General features: G+C 39.4%; 1 protein-coding gene across 2 annotated transcripts; it reads left to right on the top strand.

The window, feature by feature from the left end:
* Positions 1-609: 609 nt before the first annotated feature.
* Positions 610-11,991, top strand: LOC104321692 (ras-like protein family member 11A-like). Of its 2 annotated transcripts, XM_069810903.1 has the most exons (5): positions 610-1,352; positions 2,784-2,840; positions 5,254-5,336; positions 9,280-9,788; positions 10,495-11,991. In XM_069810903.1, the coding sequence occupies exons 1-4, from the start codon at positions 1,208-1,210 to the stop codon at positions 9,745-9,747; spliced, it is 753 nt and encodes a 250-aa protein (XP_069667004.1). In that variant the 5' UTR covers positions 610-1,207; the 3' UTR covers positions 9,748-9,788; positions 10,495-11,991. The 2 variants fall into 2 exon arrangements, with proteins under 2 accessions (XP_069667004.1, XP_009922814.1); XM_009924512.2 differs by having other exon boundaries at positions 611-1,352; positions 9,280-11,991.
* The last annotated feature ends 3,478 nt before the right edge of the window (positions 11,992-15,469 follow it).

Genomic DNA, 15,469 nt, shown 5'->3' with positions numbered 1-15,469 from the left:
TTGCCTCTTGCCACTGCTGCCTAAAGCTGCTCCTGCCCCTTGCAGACCTCTTTTGAGAAGTTTTTCAAAGATGAATGCTCTGACTATATTTTCTGTAGCTTAATTTACATCTGTTTTATATTATTTGCAGTTTTGCTTTATCTGGGTCATTCCCTCCCCACCACTCTTCCCTTTTTCTTCCTTCCCCATTATCCTTGATAACTGAGAGTTGATTCTAGCTAGTGTACGGTTACATGCTGTCATCCCAACAGACCTTGCAGCCGCCAGCTGTCTTAAAACTACACTGAATTTTCCTGTAGAAGTCATTCTTTCTTCATTCCCTCTGTCTGGCTTGCCCCACTGAAGGATACCAAGTCCTTCCTCAGCCTTCCCAAGTCTGTCGCCAGCCCTAAATTCACTTTTCCATGTTTGGAGAAACTGCAGTGTCCCAACCCAATGCTAACCCACATTCCACCAGGCCATTAGGACTAACAACATGAATAAACCAGCTGATCAAATGTATCCTGGAGGACACAGATGTGAGCTAGTATTTTGGAATAACCCACAGCTGCCTGAAATCTGGGGGGGGGAGAAAAATGTGTTTGTTTTACTGAAGAGGAGTGTCCCATCAGCTTCTGCACTCTGAAGGGGCCCAACTGCAGGACACAATAGGACAGGGAGAACAACAGAGCATGGAGTTGGAGCCAATTGAAAATGCAAAGAAGTTAGACAGGCAGAACAGGATTATTCAAAGTGGAATTAGAGCGGAGCATGAGGGTGACTGTATCTCACTGAAAACGCTACCGTGATGACTGTAAAACAGAAGAATCTCGTTTTAGCAAAGAGCCAAGGGACAGCACATAAAACAGGCAGCGGGGAAAGATAAAGCAGCGAGCGAACGAGCGAGGGAGCGTGGTTGATGGAGGCACACGCTCAGTGCCCGGCTGGAGGAATGTCATGGTTTCACTTGTGATTGGCTGGGGAATGGAGGAGTCAGTTTTCACAGGGGCTGATCAAAAAGTTCCCTTTTGCTTTCCAAAGTTGCTGTCTGAGCAAAGGCATCGGGAAGAGGAGGCCAGTCGCTCTAACATTCCTCAGGAAAGCTACTTAAATGAAATGAGAAGGCTTCTCTATCCAAGGATATACAGCCAAGAAGAGACGCCGAGAAGCTGTTTTCCTTCTTTTCTCCCCCAACTCCTACTGGAGTTGAACAGCTCTCATTTCTGGCATGCGTCTCATCTCTCAGGATACTATGTCACAGTATTCTACTAACTTTCTCTTGCTCCCCATACCAGAGTATCCTGTATTAGACTGCGTGCCCAACAAAATCATCAAGCTCGTGGTACTGGGTGGCAGTAGCGTTGGCAAGACAGGTAAGTCCACAGGTGTAGTTCCATGCTTTTTCTTGCGGCTGTACTTACGAGCTCATTTGCAGCTCAGATAGACCCAGGGCTGTGAAAACTCTTAACTGTTGCAGCTTGAATGTTTTAAGTTACCTTTTTTTTTTTTTGAAAATGCACTGAATGATTTGTGAGGCAGATTTGCTGTAGGTCTGTGTGAGCAGCCAATGTGAGGTGGCAGTTAAGAGGAGAGGGCACTGTGTTGGGAGCTCCGTACTCACAAATTATTCTACCTGGTCTTGTGCAAATTATTTAACCGTGTCTAAATTTCCACACCCCAAAAACAGGACTAGTGGTTTTTATTCTCCTGTTGTAAATATTTTATGCTCTGCAGAAAAATAACAGCGTACAGGATGTGTCTTCCTGTATTATTCTCCAAAGGAGAGGAGAAGAAAAGAGGGTAAAGTGAGCATTATTGCTTTTGAATATATCGTTCATGATTTCAGAAATTATTAAGGCCAGATCTGTTTTACTACATCTGAGGTTCCACAGGACTCAGTAAAATGTTTGATTGTTTTGGATTTGAAGCAGCCACATTTTCATATTACTTTTAAGTAGTTTGTTGAGGATAGCTGCACAGTCAATTTCATTTAAGGGTACTAAAGAGGTGACCCAGTACCCACTGTGAGAAAAATTATTATTTTAAATGAAATCTATGATAGACTTCTTTGCAGAATAAACCCTTTTATTTAGCTATTAAGTAAGTGATTTTACAAATTTTTAGGAATCTGCTGAGATGAACACACTACAGGAATATAAGTTACTGTTGCCACAATGGGATTTTAAGTGTTATAAAGTGATCAAGAAAAAGGAAGATGTTCTAATCCAACAGTGTAAGAAAGCACCCCAGGTTAAGGTGAATAAGAAGGCCCAGGGTGCTGCAGCACGACTCGTGTGCAGAGCACATGCAGTTTGTTTGCTGGATGTGATTAGGTATCACTAATGGGTTTCATGAGGATGACTGAGGATTTTTAAGGCTGGGAAGAACCATTAAATCCATCAGCCTCACTTCTTCTATGACACTGAGGTCTTAAATGTGGTACTGGGATTAGTTTCAGTTACTGGCTTGTTACTCTTTTTCTAAATTATTTCAAACCAAAGGCCAGACTGTTATAGCTGCAATCACAACAAACAAGCCTCCATATCCTATACTGAATAGCCACACTGAATCTAAGGAATAATTTCCAATACAAGTTACAAAAAACTCTGCATTAGGTATCACAGCCTGGCCCCAGATCTTTTTCTATGAGTGTTGAGAGAAGCATTTGCAGAATAATATGTGAGCAATTCAAAGATTAGCTTGGTTTCATATTATACTAACTCTTCCAGTAAGATATTACATGTGTTCTGCAAAGAGTGATTTTGGTTCACATTAAAGACCTATTTTTTTTCATTGCTTTACAGCCCTGGTTGTGCGCTTTCTCACAAAGAGATTTATTGGAGACTATGAAGCCAACACTGGTGAGTCTGCTTTCTACTGCAGTACTGCAGATAGCTTGAAAAGAAATCTGCTGTATTTTGTGACTGGTGCATATTACAGGAAAGCCAAGCAGTGTTAGATGTCCATAAGGTGCATATTTTCAGTTAATAGCCTCAAGCTATGAAAGCAATAAATCAAAAGCTTGTTATTTATGATCCTTTTAGCTATTTTTTTTCCAACTTGATGGAAAAGCATCAGAGTAAAAGGTTTGCTTGGGGACATACCTATACTAAAATGCAGACTCAAGGAACAACTTGCATATCGACTAAACCACGGAAACCCAATGCTGTTCTCTCCGCAACGCCAGGGAAGCCAGAGGAATTCCAAAGTGCGTAAAAGGCAGTTCAGAAATTTTTCTGTGTACTCCCTTTTTTCAGTAGCTTTTATGACAAGGAAGACTTCCAAATTGAAGTCTTCTTTCCATAAGATCAGCAAAGTGACCATGCAAACTGCTTCTGCTGCATTTCTTGTTTAATCCTGACACCTCAGAGGATATGTTCATGTGAACTGTTTAATTCACAGCCTCTGTTCCAAGACACTGCCAACTGTATTGGCCAGTGCTGTAGAAAGGATCTATGTACACCATGCTCATACCTACTAGCACATCCCACATGTAGGCCATCTCACAGTTTTGGGGTGAAGGAGGACAGGATTCAAAGCAGTGATTTCTTCACTTTGGAGATGCATGCTGAGTTTAGAATGATGAGTTAGGAAAGGAGATGGCAGCACAAGACACCTTTGATCTCTGCCTGTCTGATGAAATACAATCTGAAAGCTCCTCCTTACAGCTCCCTCTCACTGACCCTAAGTAACCTTGATGGTTGGCTGCACTATTTCTCTTTCTTTTCCTTCATCTTTTCTATAGGAGACTGTACATCAAGTTAGACTTCTGAGCTTTGCAATGGATTGCTGCCAGAGACGTTGCTGAGAACCACATGCTTTTCTCGTTAAGCTAGCAGCCCAACAGCCATGCTGTAGAGGAAATAAATATGCCAGAAATAAGAAACAGGTGGCAGTGTATTTGTGATCATTCAACCATGCTTCTCCTTCAGTTGGGTATAAGGCAGAGCACAGTCAGTGTCTGGAACTACCTGCTCTTTTTTCTGCAATGGATTACAGAGTAGGAATAATATGTTGTCTGGTCTTGGTTCTGGGGTGCGGTATCTTCCCATAAAACAGGACCATCTTTTCAGCTTTAAATCTGATCTGTTTTCAAAAAAAAAAAAATCGCAGAAGGGCTAGATCACCTCACAGAGTCAGTATTAAAACATAATAAGATAATGTTGGATTCGGATGCAGCAAACTCTGCCATACTAAATTTCCTTATATTGGAAATGTTTCTGTGAGCTCAGACTCTTCCACTGGAATAAACACACTTGTTTCCTTGAACCAAAGATGATTTTCAGAAGTGATGGCATTATTGTCACTAACTGACCTCCCTGTTAATCTGAATTCCTTACTCTCCAATAGATGGGATTTCTCTGTGTTTGAGATGAAGTACGCTGTTTTAGATGCAGCAGTGACAATTGTATTTGGACAAGACGGAAAGGCTGTACGCAACAGCTGTGGATACAGCATTTCTTCACATATACGTGTGACTTGTATTAAGTTCTACAGAAAAATTATGATGGCATCAATCTCTGAAGCTGTCCTTATCACAACCATGGATAGTTCATAAGATCAAAAGTTACGTTTTCATCGTCACTTAACTTGCACTCCAGTAACAAAATAAAGTTCAAGCCCAGAATAGTGATGGTTTTATTAGAGCTGGATCAGTCCTAGATGGTTTGAACTAGCACTTGGCCCTCAATACGTGTTATTCAGATTAACCAGAAGTCAGATTCAAAGTGCCCAGTCTTTGGGGATTTCAACCAAACTCTGCTAAGGTCACACAAATCCCAAAAAGCACCTGAATGATTTGTATACAGTCACTTATTGTGTGCCCAAAACTAGAACACTTTCCTTTTTAAAAAACTTTCAGAAAAATGCAATAGGAAACAGCTCAGTCCTTTTACAGACAACACGTGGATATCTTGGTTTGAGATTAAAAGTATATGCAGTCCATGTTTTAAAAAGTTAACAATATGGATTGAAAACCTGAATGGGATTTATGTGCCCACTTTGACTATTTGATTCAGTACAAAGCACCACCTTTCCCAGATACCATCCTAGGTATACATTCAAAACACCTGACCACATAGCAAATACAACAAATACAAAACCACTTTACTTAAGTAAACAGCCACACAACCATTCTGGTGCCATTTACTTTTCTGTAAGCAGCTACATATCATGAGCCTCAAAAATCTGGATTTCAACAGTTCCATTTTGCCTTTATATACTCTTTCTTCTTTGTTACAGTCACTGACTCTAATGGTCTTACTTTTCCACCAGGTGCTTTGTATTCAAGAAAGTTCACCATAGATGGGGAACAGATCTCTCTACAGGTGCAGGATACTCCCTTTGTTTCATTGGAGGTAAAACATCTGCTCAGTGCATTGGTACTTTACAACACAGTTATTGTCTCGTTTGTTGCCAGCACTTCCATCTGTAAGTAACTCCATTTATCAGCAGAAAAATACCTGGGCTCAAACCCAAATGAAGACTAATGGGGGTACCTTAAAGCCCCACCAAAATGAGCCCTTGAAGAAGTTAAATCAGGCTCCTTTAAGAGTAAGTCAAAATTAAAACAAATCTATTTCAAACACATTACTGTACCCCAAGCCTAAATAGCAGTAAAATCGTAATCTGGCTTGCTCCTGCCAACTCCTTGATTGTTTTATTTCCTGTCAAATGATTTCTGTTCCTGCATGGCAGAAGACTCACCTGCCTAAAGGCCCAGCTGGCTCAGCTTAGACCTTTCTACACACCCAGAATCTCTCTTCTCTAGAAAGGTGAGAACAGGCCTCGCAGCAGTTGTTATTTCCAACTGCAGTGCTTTTCAGTGGTTTCCTGACTTCTTTTTTTTTTTTTAATTCATTCCTTATTTTTAAGGTGTTAGCATTTATCTACATCCCTCTTTCTATCAGTTTTAGATATTCTAGATTTAATATTTGACTAGGAACCTGTTTCTAGAAATATTTTTTCAAGCAGGATCTAAGATTAAGATCTTTTTTTGAGGATCTGCTTCACATGCAGAACGAGGATGAAAATAGTGTCAAAGCAGCAGGATATGTAATGAAATTTGGTTTTACATGAATGGTAGAAATCCCATTAGAGTAATAATTCCTATAGAATAGCTGAGATTTCATGATAAAATTAGGTATCCAGTTGTCACCATCAAACCTAAAATTCTAGGTTTGGCCTTAACCTCAGTGTAAGCTCAGACTTGGCCAAATACATGTCTGGATGGGAACACCACCTTGTCTCATCCTCTTTCAGGCTAGCCCTGGACAGCTTTATATGGCTTGTTTTGTCTGCACGGACCCATGTGTGCATGGGTTCATTTCTGTGCTGTAAAACTGTTCTATCCTGAGTTTACAGCACAGGATAAGCAAAGCTCCCACAGCCTCAGTTTCTGTTTCCATTTTCTCTGTTGACTGGAAGTAGATTTAAGCAGAAAGCTTTGACAGGGTTCCACACTCTCTGCTGCTGCTGGGGGTGCACAGAGCAGAGGAGAGGACCCCTCGTTTACTCTGGACACTAAAAAGCAAACAAAAGCTGCTATGGAAGTCCTCCAAATATTCAAGTGGGACTTAACAGTACAAAGGCCCTATGCCAGCTTGCTGAGAGAGGACCTGCAAAGAGAAGCTGTGGGTGGTGATTAGGCACAATTGGGACTGCCTGATAAACACTTAACAAAGGGAATCCCCTCTCTGTTCTATCCCATGGAGAAAGGAGGGAGTGAAAGAATTTAATTCCCTCTTTCACACCAGATATATGTTTATTTTCCGGTTTCTCTGTTTTAATTAAGACTGTGACCTATAGTTCTGTGACTGTATTCAGAGCCCCACAAAATTTAGTAATGCCAGCAGCTGAGGTTTCTTAGTCAGAAACGATTTTAATTCAGTTAGGAAGGAGTTTCATTTTCTTTGTCCCAGTCAAAGGTCTGCACTGTTTCAACAGTTCCCAGAGACACACTTATCTTAGCCTGTATCTGTTTGCCTCAAATGATGTATATGAAATAATATGAAGGGACTGTTTCTGAACAGGACTTGTTAAGACTGAGAGAATAGGTTGGATTTCCTGTTAAAATCCTTAAGGAAGAGAGTTTCTTGCACTCTGCAGGCCGAGTAGAGTGTTCGGGAGGAAGTCATGTGGAATCACTCAGGATTCTAGCCACACCGGAAATTTTAATGTTTAAGAGAGAAACAGAAGCAAACAGATAACTGGTTTTGTTAGGTGATTCATTGCTGCTTGATCTATACATGGCAAATGACTGTGTGTTTCAAAATTCATCCTGGAGCAGAGATTTCCATTTTAAAAGTAGCCCATTAGCCTTTGATTTTCCTGAATAAAGCATTCCATTGGGGATTATCCATCCATCTCACTACTGGGTGGGCCTAGCTGGAGTAACTGAGAATTTCTGCTCATTAGGGCTCTCTGAATGTACACTTTCTCCAAAAACATTTTCAAACGCTTGCCAGAGCAATTAGTTCTTTTTCCCTATGAAAGGGGTTTGCTGGTGAAAAGAGGCTAGCAGGACATGGAGGGTGGCTAATTATCTACAGATTGGCTACAACCCAGACACCAACAGTGCAAATTGCCCTTCTTCCCACAGTCTGCCCTGTTCTGGCTTGAGTTCACACTCATTAACCTTTTAAACAAGGCTGTTAGTGAGGATCCCTCTTCGTTCCATGTGCAACTCTGTTGGGTTTTGGGGTTTGAGGGTTTTGGGGAGAGGCAGGCGTGATAAGAGCATCTGTTAAACAATTTCACTGCTAACAGGATTTAGCATTACTGGGAGCTGGCAAGGGCAAAGAACTACTAGGTATGATGAGTCAGTGTCTCTATTGGCAATACTGAAATATTTACAAAGGGCAGTTAGTTAGCAGAACTCCTGTTGAAAGTTGTAAGCCTAATTTATGCTCTGAGCCTTCAGAAATTCTGCTTCCTTCTTCTCACAGAAGAGCCTTGTTGGTACTCCTTTTTTTACTGTCCGATCTACCATAAAACAACTGATCAGTATTACTCATTCTTTTCCACCTCTGCTTCCTGAAGTTAGGCTTTATAATTCATATTTAGGAGTCTAAATAAAAGTAATCTGTTTTGGGAGATTGCTGAGCACACACAAATTCTGTTAAAGTCAATGTGAATGGCAAATATGTATTCTATAGATAATAGAACATATGTTCTAACAGTCTTACTGAAGTTGATGAAGATTTCTTTAATAGAATTTAGCAATAATAATAAAAGTTTGGGCTCTGTATTCATGATGTTGAACTCCCCCTAAAATACACAAAAGCCTCTAATTCCTACCAACTTCATCAAGAGCTGAATACTGAATGTGCTTAGTGCCTTGTTGGATATGAAAGAAATTACAAAGTTCCAGAAAGCCTGTAATATTGACAGGAATGTCAGTTCTTACAAACCAAGAACACTGGCATAACTGCAGCAGTGATCTCCCTATCTGGTTGGGTTACACGCCAGCACAGATAACAAAGAGTAGAGGATTAGCTGAAAATAGCTTCATCTTGAAAAGTGAGCTGATCTCTTTTCAAGCCCCACAGTATTGTATTCAGTTTTATATTCCCAATGCTGGTGATTGTTATGGCTGGCTGAGTAGGAGTGGTGATGAACTGAACAAACGTGTGAACATCAAAACAATAATATAAGCCCATTGCTGCTCTACAAATGAGCAATGAGATTTCACTTCATTTTCAGTTCTAGTAATTGGTTATTTATAACAAATTGCTTTTTTGAAGTAACTTTGCTTTTGACTGTCTGGAGACCTACATGGAGAAAAACTTGTCAGGCTTCACCAAACAGAGTTAGTGAGAACCCCTGTCCACGGAGACATTGAATACGGAATTGGAAAAAGCCCCTAAAAAAACACCTTGGGGGACAACTGTTCACTTGCAGCAGTGTGACTAGCCTGCTGAATTTTATAATGCTCTTACCGTGCCCATCACACTTTTATCCATAATAAAAGCATGGGTTTCTGTCACACTGTTTTAGTACAACAGAATACAGAACAAACTTTTCAATATCAGTATTTTGGCTGTTCTCTTATTTTCAACCAACTTGCCTTGACCCCTCTCCAGTCCACATTATTGCTTACCTGTAATATGTTACTGACACAGTGGAAATTTCTCCTATCCCTGGTACGTTCCCCGGCAGTCAGAAAGGTTTCTGCCTGTACATGGAACAGTCACACATTAAAACAAAGCTCTGAGGAGCTAACAGTGCTGTATAACTGTTTGCTCTGTCTGCTCCCTGTTCTCAGTTTGCTAATCTCACACCTCTTGGTTTTGATGGCAGGATGACACTGACAGCATATGCTGCCAAGAGCAGATAAATCGTTCAATCTACTGGGCAGATGGCTTCGTTTTTGTTTACTCCATCACAGACTATGAGAGCTATCGAGTCATACGTCCCCTACACCAGCACATCCGCAAGATTCACCCGAATGCTAACATTCCCCTGCTTCTGATGGCAAACAAAGGAGACCTCCTGCGAGCCAGGCAGGTGTCCTCCAAAGAAGGACTCCAGCTGGCCAGTGAACTGGGAGGTACTTACTATGAAGTCTCAGCCCGGGAGAACTGTGAGGGAGTGCATGAAGCCTTCCAGCAGCTTTGCCAGGAGGTCAGCAGGATGATTGGGAGCTGCAATGGAGAGAAACGAAGAGGCCTCCATCTTGTCCGACCCAAGTCACCAAATATGCAAGACTTAAAGAGACGTTTGAAACAGGCTCTGACTTCCAAAGGGAAATCTGCCACTACACTTTGATGTAGCCGACAGAAATAATTTTCCACAGCCCTGAAAAAAAGGCTAGGAAATAAGCTGGTAGTAAGGGGCATTGCTGAAATTCAGCAATCGGGTTGTGTGAGAGGCTCTTTTGTTTGGTCTTTACATCTTCCTTAAAAATCCCATGCTCATTCAGCAAAGGAACTTACAGAATTTGCTCTTTGGGGCAAGAATTTAGAAACTGTGATTTAAAAAATAGATTGTCCCAAATGATTTCCTTTTTGAAAGGGACACAGTCAAATAGTTTAAGCTGAAATTGTGGATTTTATTAATAAAAATAATTAAATGCTACTTTTAAGAGAAGTGACTTCTCTTGGGGATGGTTGTATTCCCAAACATAGGCAATAAGCTACAACAAGACATAAGAAGAGTGACGTAAACTATAATGAGCAAGCAAAATTTACCAGATTTGCTTAGTCACAAGACTGGAAAATAAAGGCACAAAGTAAAGGAAGAGCATAAGTAGTGAAAAGTAGTAACTGAAAGCTTTTAAACTGCAGTTTAGAAAGTGTTCTTAGCAACTTGGGGAGAGATTTATTCATATGCAAGCTTTAGCCTTACAGTGTCTCTTTAAAGGGAGATTTTTTTTTAAAAATCACTATTTTTTCAGATTATTTTTCTTTAAATGCATATTGATTGTTTCTGAAAGTGATTATATGGGCAAAATACATACTTGTAGCAGCATTTTGTAGTCAGTTTCTCAATGGCGTACGTCTACTTTTTCTGTAGGTTTTCTACATGGCAATGAGAGAAGAACAAATAGAGCAGCATGGTTTAAAATCTGCAAAAAAAATGGACTGTATTGATCAAGAGCAAGGAGGTGACCTAAAACTATTAAACTTTTTTTTTTCCAAACTAGTTAGATTTCAAGTTCAAGATACTGTTTTAAAGAAACAAGGCCTATTTAATTCATTAGATCTTTTTTTTGAAGAAGAAGAAAAGGTTTTACAATGCCTGAAATTTCTGGCTTTGGGAATTAATCGTTTTGTTATTTGCCTTAAGACCAGACTTTAGTCAATACCTCACAATGCATCCAAATCACCAGTCTATCAATACATATTTCACTGGCAGCATCTCACTGCATTCTGTCTCAGCATGTACAAAGGGATTTGAAGCTGTATCCTGTGAGCTGGCCTGTTTTATGGTAGCAATAACAACAACATGAAGCATCCATCATTCTATTCTCGATGAGAGCGGAAAGAAACTGGGCTGGACCATGTAAAAGTCATGATGCAACAATCTTTTCTTTAAACAGACCATATGAGCAATTCACAGGACCATGAAATGAAGTAAAGCTCAATGATTTACACTCAGGAACACAGAAGGGAAAACCCTAGTTTGATGGATGTAGAAAACTACTCCCAGCTGCAGTTTCAGCTGGCAATACTGAGTTAATCAACCTTTTACTCATTATGAGCAGCAAAAATGTAAATTGAGTCTGATGAATATTTATATAGCTCAGGGCTTGAAAATGTATTTTATATTTTTCTTGTCCCTATATTAGACAACCCTAGTCATGATTTTCCTTATTACCTGGATTCACTCTATCTACAGTTCACTTTCTGTTTTATTTATTGTTTTCCACAGCTGGTCATCTAAGAATGTCTTGGGTTCTGATTAATTTAAAATTCTTTTATTCACACAAAAGAAGTGCACCTTTTTTAAAAATCAGATTCAAGTGGTAGTAGGAGGGGAAAAGGAAAGTTAGATCATCCAGACAGGGACTCAAACAATGTCAGAGGATTTCTACTTTAGCTTATGTTTAATTAACAATTCGATGTTGGAGCAGTGTCATTATTCATGGCGGGCACTTTGGTATGATGTTTATTAGCACAGAATTTCAATATTTTAAATTACTAATAGCATAGCTCAAATATCAAATCTAAAGATTCAGTAATGTGAAATAGAGCAAACAGTCTGCGAGAGACACAAAAACTGACAATTGTTTACACTGGAAAAATGATCATAAATTTTGAATAATAATTAAATATTTTACCATCCCAGCACTGTATAACAAGGGCTAAATTTGCTGAAGGCAATTTGCTGACAATATTTGTTTTCATAAGAGCCTAAGAGAATTAGGTGCTCTAGCTTATTAAATTTGTTTGTAACTTACTCTTTCAGCTCTAATCCTTTCTTATTTGGGAAGAAAGTTCAACAAATTTCAAACCTGTCAATGTTTTATTTTCAATAGTGATTAATAAAAACATGCAAGGTCTTTCCTGAGTAGTGTATAAAATTACTCCTTTACGTCTCACATCTTTAAATGTTCCTTATTCATACTAGACTAAAAATATTTTTTTTCCCTTTTATAATACACCCTGCTTTGGAAGTATACACAAGTATTCCTACATTTGTACACCTACTTAAGTAAGTATTCCCACATTCCTGCAGCACCAGTGGGGAAAAAAAAGTCTACATTTTAGCTAAAGCCAAAATGTATTGAAACATTTAAGTCTTCTCCTAAATACTAACATGTGGCAAACATTTATTCTGCTACAGAAACTTGAGGATAGTATTTCCTTTGTTCATTGACCAGCAATACAAATCCTGTAATAGCTTTGATACTGGTTTTAAGCCAGGACATACCATCTACAGAAGACAATGGAGCTCAGCGTTTTTATTAGCAGTGCAGTACTTAAGCACCGGAACACACCACTGTGCCACTGAAGCTAAGCAAGGCTGAGGAAGAAGAATGGTAGTATGAAAAGCAGGGAGAAGAGAACGCCATAGAATTAAGTGCCTAAAAATAATCATGTAAAATATCAAAGATTAGTCATGTAGAACCTGATCCTGAATTAGAATCTTCAGGCTGCCAGGGAAAAACATGTATTCTACTGAAGGTTTAAAATTAAGCCTCTAGAGAGAAGGTACTTGACATAAAGTCAAGAGAGGAACGGAAAAAAGGATTTGAGAGTGGGGGTTTCTTTTCGGGTAGCAAGGCAAATTCTCTTCTCAGTTATATTGGTTAAGTCCAGATTAACTCCACTGGAAGCAATATCAACAGCAACGAGCTGTAGAATTCACTTCTTTCTTTCCTTCCTTCCTTCCTTCTTTCTTTCTTTTTTTTTTTTTTTTTATATCCCTCTTCATTCTCCTGAGCAGTTTAAATCTTGTGCACCATCTGGTTTTCAAGATGGTTTACAGCTGGGTTTACTTGGGCACAAAGCAGTTGAGTGATTTGCCCCAAGGTTACACAGCTGAGCAAGTACTTGAGAGGAACTCAAAAACTGTGTCCTTTGTAATTAATTCCCAACTCTTTACAACAACTACCAGACCATACCACCTCCCTCAAGGTATGCACAAAGCACAGTGAGTTGTATTACAAAAGAATGTAATTAAAAGTTGGAAAAAGTTACTTAAATTACAAGCTATGTTAAGAACTGACTGAGCAAAGCATTACTGACATGCTAGCACTGTGCACAATTATAGTAATACCAAGACTGGCTTATGAGTTATTGAAGATATTTGTAAATGGTTATTTTTTGCAGTATTTCTGTCAGCTGCAGTTCTCACACGTTTCCAGTGGTTCCCCATGGAAATACAGTGTGACTTAGGAGACAGGAAAATCAGGCTCCATTTTTAACTTACTCTGTGACTTGCTTGATGATCTTGGGTAGATCTCTTAATCGAAGTTACTGTGTCTGTAAGTAAGAGGAAGACTATTGAGACATATTTGCCATGCGCTTTAGCATCCACAGGAGAGAATCAACACGAGAAATAAAGGAATTGCCCGTATTTGCAGTAGGGATGGCTTAAATCTTAACATCTGAATTCACATCTTGATTCCGGATTCCTTAGACTCAGAGTTGTTTGAATCCCACATTTACCCTTGAAACATAGGAACAAAATGGAAAATTCAGATCTTGATTTCAAAGAACAGCTCAGACAAATATTTATATCCACAGTAGCTAGCTACTCACAGGATTTATGTCAGGTGTACAAACGAAAGAGTAACTTTCTGAGCCATCAAAAGAAACTTAGTCTGTACCAGAAAATGGTTGTCTAATTGTTTTACAAGGCAAACTGGAAGGCTGCCAATTTATTGTTACTGCTGGATTTCCCTCTGCCCACTGGCAAGCTAGAAGACTTTGGGTCAAAATCACACTGACTCTGCTAGAACTGCAGCTATGTTTGCAGAGCCAGCACATGACCCTGAAGCAGCAGAACATAATGACATACTTGCTAGTATTTAGTTGTTCATGTGTTTTCAGAGTTCTTATGAGTTGTCCCTGTCTCCTCTGAGGCTAGCACAGGAAAGCCATGCAATTAAAAGTTAGAAAAGATCTCCAGTTTCACTCTAAAAACCTCAAAAGCAGGGGCAATGGTGCTAGAAAAGACAATCCAACCTGCCACCTCTGGAGACAAAGCAAGACTCTTCCTTTGATAATTTTTGACTCTTGCTCTCACTGTCTGCCCTTCCTTGTCGCCCTCCATTCATGCCTTTGTTCTCATTTAATTTAGCAAGCAAAAACTTCTGCAATTGTTCTTCCTTAGGTTTAGAAATATATTTTTTGCTGTTTAGTTTAAAAATTTATTTCCAAATATTTTAACTCCCAACATGGTTTATAGCAGAAGAGTGTCTACTTAGCTTTTTGACCTTATTTACCTAAAGCATTTTAAAGCACATCTAAATGAAGTCAGTATAACTCTGTATTTAGACAAACCTTTGAATTCATGCCATTTCTCCCCAAGTGCTCTCACTGGCTTAGCTCAGTATTTCCTTCCCTTGTTTTGTGCTTACAATGTTGAGCTCATTTGTATTGCATAGTCATTGCTTACTTAAACCTGTTTAGTTCTTGCAAAGTTTTGCTGCTCTTCTCTGAAATCTCTTTGGTTTAACCAAGCAAGTTCTCTAAGCAGCTGTGCAAGTGGTAGATGAGCTCAGAACAGCTGGTGATTTTCTGCTCTGTCAGATTTTTGCCCATTATGGAAGATTTTGGAATAAACAGGAGCACGGAGAGCGATGCAGCAAACTCAGTTCTAGTCTCCCTTCATCTGTCAACCTCCTTTGGTGACAATAATTTTATCCATCATGAATTGGACAAAGATTATCCTAAATGATAGTGTTTCAGCCCGGGTTCCTACAGATGGAAAAAACACCAAATATGAAGCAGAGAGATGAGTTGATAGGCTCTGTAAGCCCTTGGATCCAATTCATTCAGGAGCTGTCATACCAATCTTCTTTTCTTTAGAAGATACATTTTTTACATTTTACTTTTTATCCAAATGGGTTTCAAGATACAGCCTCTGGATCTCGTCACATAGACACTTACTGTCTCCTCTGTAGCAGGTCAAGGGGAAGCTGCACATTTTCTAAATATGATGGGTGAAAGTATGCATGCCTTGTGCTGTTATTATGGATGATTGTGGAGACTGTTCCTAAGGATAATGTTTTCCTTCTTTCTGGGCAATAATGCAGAACGTTAGCAATCAGTAACTGGTCATTTTGAAAATATATTAGTTTTGTTTGCTGAATCTGGAGACACACCGTACCTTCTCTGCTGGTCAGAAAGCTCACTAGATAAGCAGGGGTTGGGCTTTTTCTGATGTAGCCTTTGAACTCTCACAGAGAGATTTGAATTATGTCACTTTTTGACTGTGATCCAGGTTTCCAGATGCTTGCAGGAGCCACCACTCTTCACAGTGTTCTGCATTGTATTTGACTTCAAAACTCTTTATATTTTCCTATGCCATGATGAAA

This window comes from Haliaeetus albicilla, chromosome 23 (genome assembly GCF_947461875.1).
Source record: "Haliaeetus albicilla chromosome 23, bHalAlb1.1, whole genome shotgun sequence".
NCBI lineage: Eukaryota > Metazoa > Chordata > Aves > Accipitriformes > Accipitridae > Haliaeetus > Haliaeetus albicilla.
The sequence above is the reverse complement of the archived record's forward strand: the minus strand, read 5'-3'. Positions and strand labels throughout refer to the sequence as shown.

Coding starts and splice junctions, on each gene's coding strand:
- LOC104321692 (XM_069810903.1), top strand. CDS start 1,208: ATGCGTCTCATCTCTCAGGATACTATGTCACAGTATTCTACTAACTTT. Junction 2,841..5,253: donor AGACTATGAAGCCAACACTG/GTGAGTCTGCTT, acceptor CTTTTCCACCAG/GTGCTTTGTATTCAAGAAAG. Junction 5,337..9,279: donor CTCCCTTTGTTTCATTGGAG/GTAAAACATCTG, acceptor TTTTGATGGCAG/GATGACACTGACAGCATATG.